General features: G+C 38.2%; 1 protein-coding gene across 1 annotated transcript; it reads left to right on the top strand.

Annotated features, from left to right (window-relative positions):
- Positions 1–398: 398 nt before the first annotated feature.
- On the top strand, positions 399–1,769 carry LOC110111487 (protein LURP-one-related 15-like). The gene is made up of 3 exons (XM_020843392.2): positions 399–697; positions 786–1,013; positions 1,270–1,769. Exons 1-3 carry the CDS (start codon positions 476–478, stop codon positions 1,495–1,497), a joined length of 678 nt encoding a protein of 225 aa, XP_020699051.1. The 5' UTR covers positions 399–475; the 3' UTR covers positions 1,498–1,769.
- The last annotated feature ends 448 nt before the right edge of the window (positions 1,770–2,217 follow it).

The following is a 2,217-nucleotide window of genomic DNA, read 5'->3' on the forward strand; positions in this document are numbered from 1 at the left end:
ATTTAACCAAATTTTGATCCTAAAACTAGCAATTTTAGGTCTTCAGGTCATTCGTATTGGGTCGGGTTGACCCTGACCCGAATCGGGTCGGGTTCGGGTCCGGAAACCTAACCGTTTTTAAAATGGGTTTGGTTCGGGTTGACCCGAATAGTGCCGGGTCAGTTCCTGACTGGAGCCCGACCCGTTGACCTGAATTGACACCCCTTAATCTGGCTTTTTTTTTTTTTTTTTTTTTTTTTTTTTTTTTAATTCTATGTTTGAACGCGTGGTCAGCAAAACGACCAAAGAAAACGACTTACAATGAAACTGATCAGTTATTGACGCGTCTTATTGACTTGTTCAGTCTTTCCCTTACTCACGTCTACTTCAGCCGATAACTATCACGGACTTCAACCCCCTCATCATCTTCATCAACCCAATAAGAGAAATCCATCAACAAATAAAAAGAGAGGAATTAAACCTCAAATTCTTCATCATGGATTCCAGCCAAGTAGCCGTCATCAACCCTCTGTTCTATGCTGCTTACCCCATTGATCTCGCCTTCACCACAAAGCCTCCAGGTGATAAAAAGCGCGGAGGCCTCGCCACCGTTGACGCCGCCGGTAATGTCGTCTTCAGAGCCAATAAATCCTCATGGGGCGGCTTCACCCAGCTCCGGGATGCTTCCGGGCATACCATACTCACCGTTCAAGATAAGGTTAGAACTTTTTACAGCGTTAGCTATTAAATCTCTCTATTGAACTGAAAGATGAGAAATTTATATTTTGCTGTTGTTGGGGTTGCAGTTTTGGAGCTGGCACAGTAGGTGGCAGGCGTTCGCAGGCGAAAGTACAGAGGCGAAAGATCTATTGTTCAGCATCAAGAGGAGCTCTGCTTGGAAGATTCATGACGAGTGGTTTGTCTTTCTTGCAGTCAACACAAAAGAGGAGAACTGCGATTTTAAGATAGTCGGAAGTTACAGCAAGAAGAATTATACCATTTTTAAAGGAGACTCATCTTTTGTTGTTGCTCAGGTAATTCAAACTGTTTTCTATTGATTCACACACAAACAAAATCTTACTGAAAAATCAGAGGGATCTACGATTTTCAAGTCAGAATTTTTTTCTCTAGTCTCAACACAAAAGTGAAAATCAAATGAGCTTTGTTTGAACTGATAAATTTTCTTTGTCCACCTATTGCTTGAAGATTACAGAGATGGTAGAGTTTAATATAAATTGTAATAGATCTTCTTTCAGTTACTGATGGATGAAACTTCTCTGGTAATTTCAGCTTACTAAGCAGCATGAACTGAAAATGACTCTGAAGCACGCATTTGGAGCCTCCATAAGCGCAAACTGTGACTACTCATTTGTCGCTGCTCTGATTACAATATTTCATGAAATTGATGCTACAAGGAATGTTGCTACATGGAATGCCACTGCAAGGAATGCTTCAAGGAATGCTGCTGCAAGGAATTCTGCTATGATGGGATCCACAGGAGGACCAGCTAGCTTTTAAGCTTGGAAGCTGAAATTTGGATATTCGAAGTATTTCTATTCTAATTTTACACTTATTTATAGATTGAAAATGATGTTCTGCTTTAAAGATTAGTATTTAAATTGTAGTGCTATATTTATATATGGTTATTTTTAGGATTTGGTTTTTTTAGTTGCACTTTTTTTAGTTCTTGTGTATCTTTTGTGTTGTCTTTAGAGTCTATAAATATATGCAATAGTCTGTAATAAGGTGAAGCCATTAAGCCAAGCAATAAACATTATAGTTCTCTTCTCTCTCTCTCTCTCTCTCTTCCAAGAAGCTCAAGAGATGCTTCATCTTCCTCCCTAGAATCCAACAGGTATTGTGGTTTTACTTGAAGATGGCTGGACTCTTGTTGATGGTTATTATTCCTATTTTCTTACATGATTTTCAAAAGTTGGTGATATATTTGGGGATATTTTAGGGCATGAGTATTATTTATTACACGCTAGAAATTTTGAGGTAATCCTAGGACAAACATCTTTGGTGGATGTCTCTCAAACTACTCCACCCTCGTTAATGTAATCAAATAACTTTCTGACGCACAACATTGGACAAGTTAAAAAATATTTGATAAAATTCTCTCTAACCTCAAGATGTTGAGCTACTTATATGAGAAGCTTTGTTAAATTATAAACCCTTCAACCATATGATAACTCATTGCACCTCAAGAAATATCATCCATTTAACATATGAATGGAT

Source organism: Dendrobium catenatum, unplaced genomic scaffold (assembly GCF_001605985.2).
Source record: "Dendrobium catenatum unplaced genomic scaffold, ASM160598v2 fragScaff_scaffold_621, whole genome shotgun sequence".
Lineage (NCBI taxonomy): Eukaryota > Viridiplantae > Streptophyta > Magnoliopsida > Asparagales > Orchidaceae > Dendrobium > Dendrobium catenatum.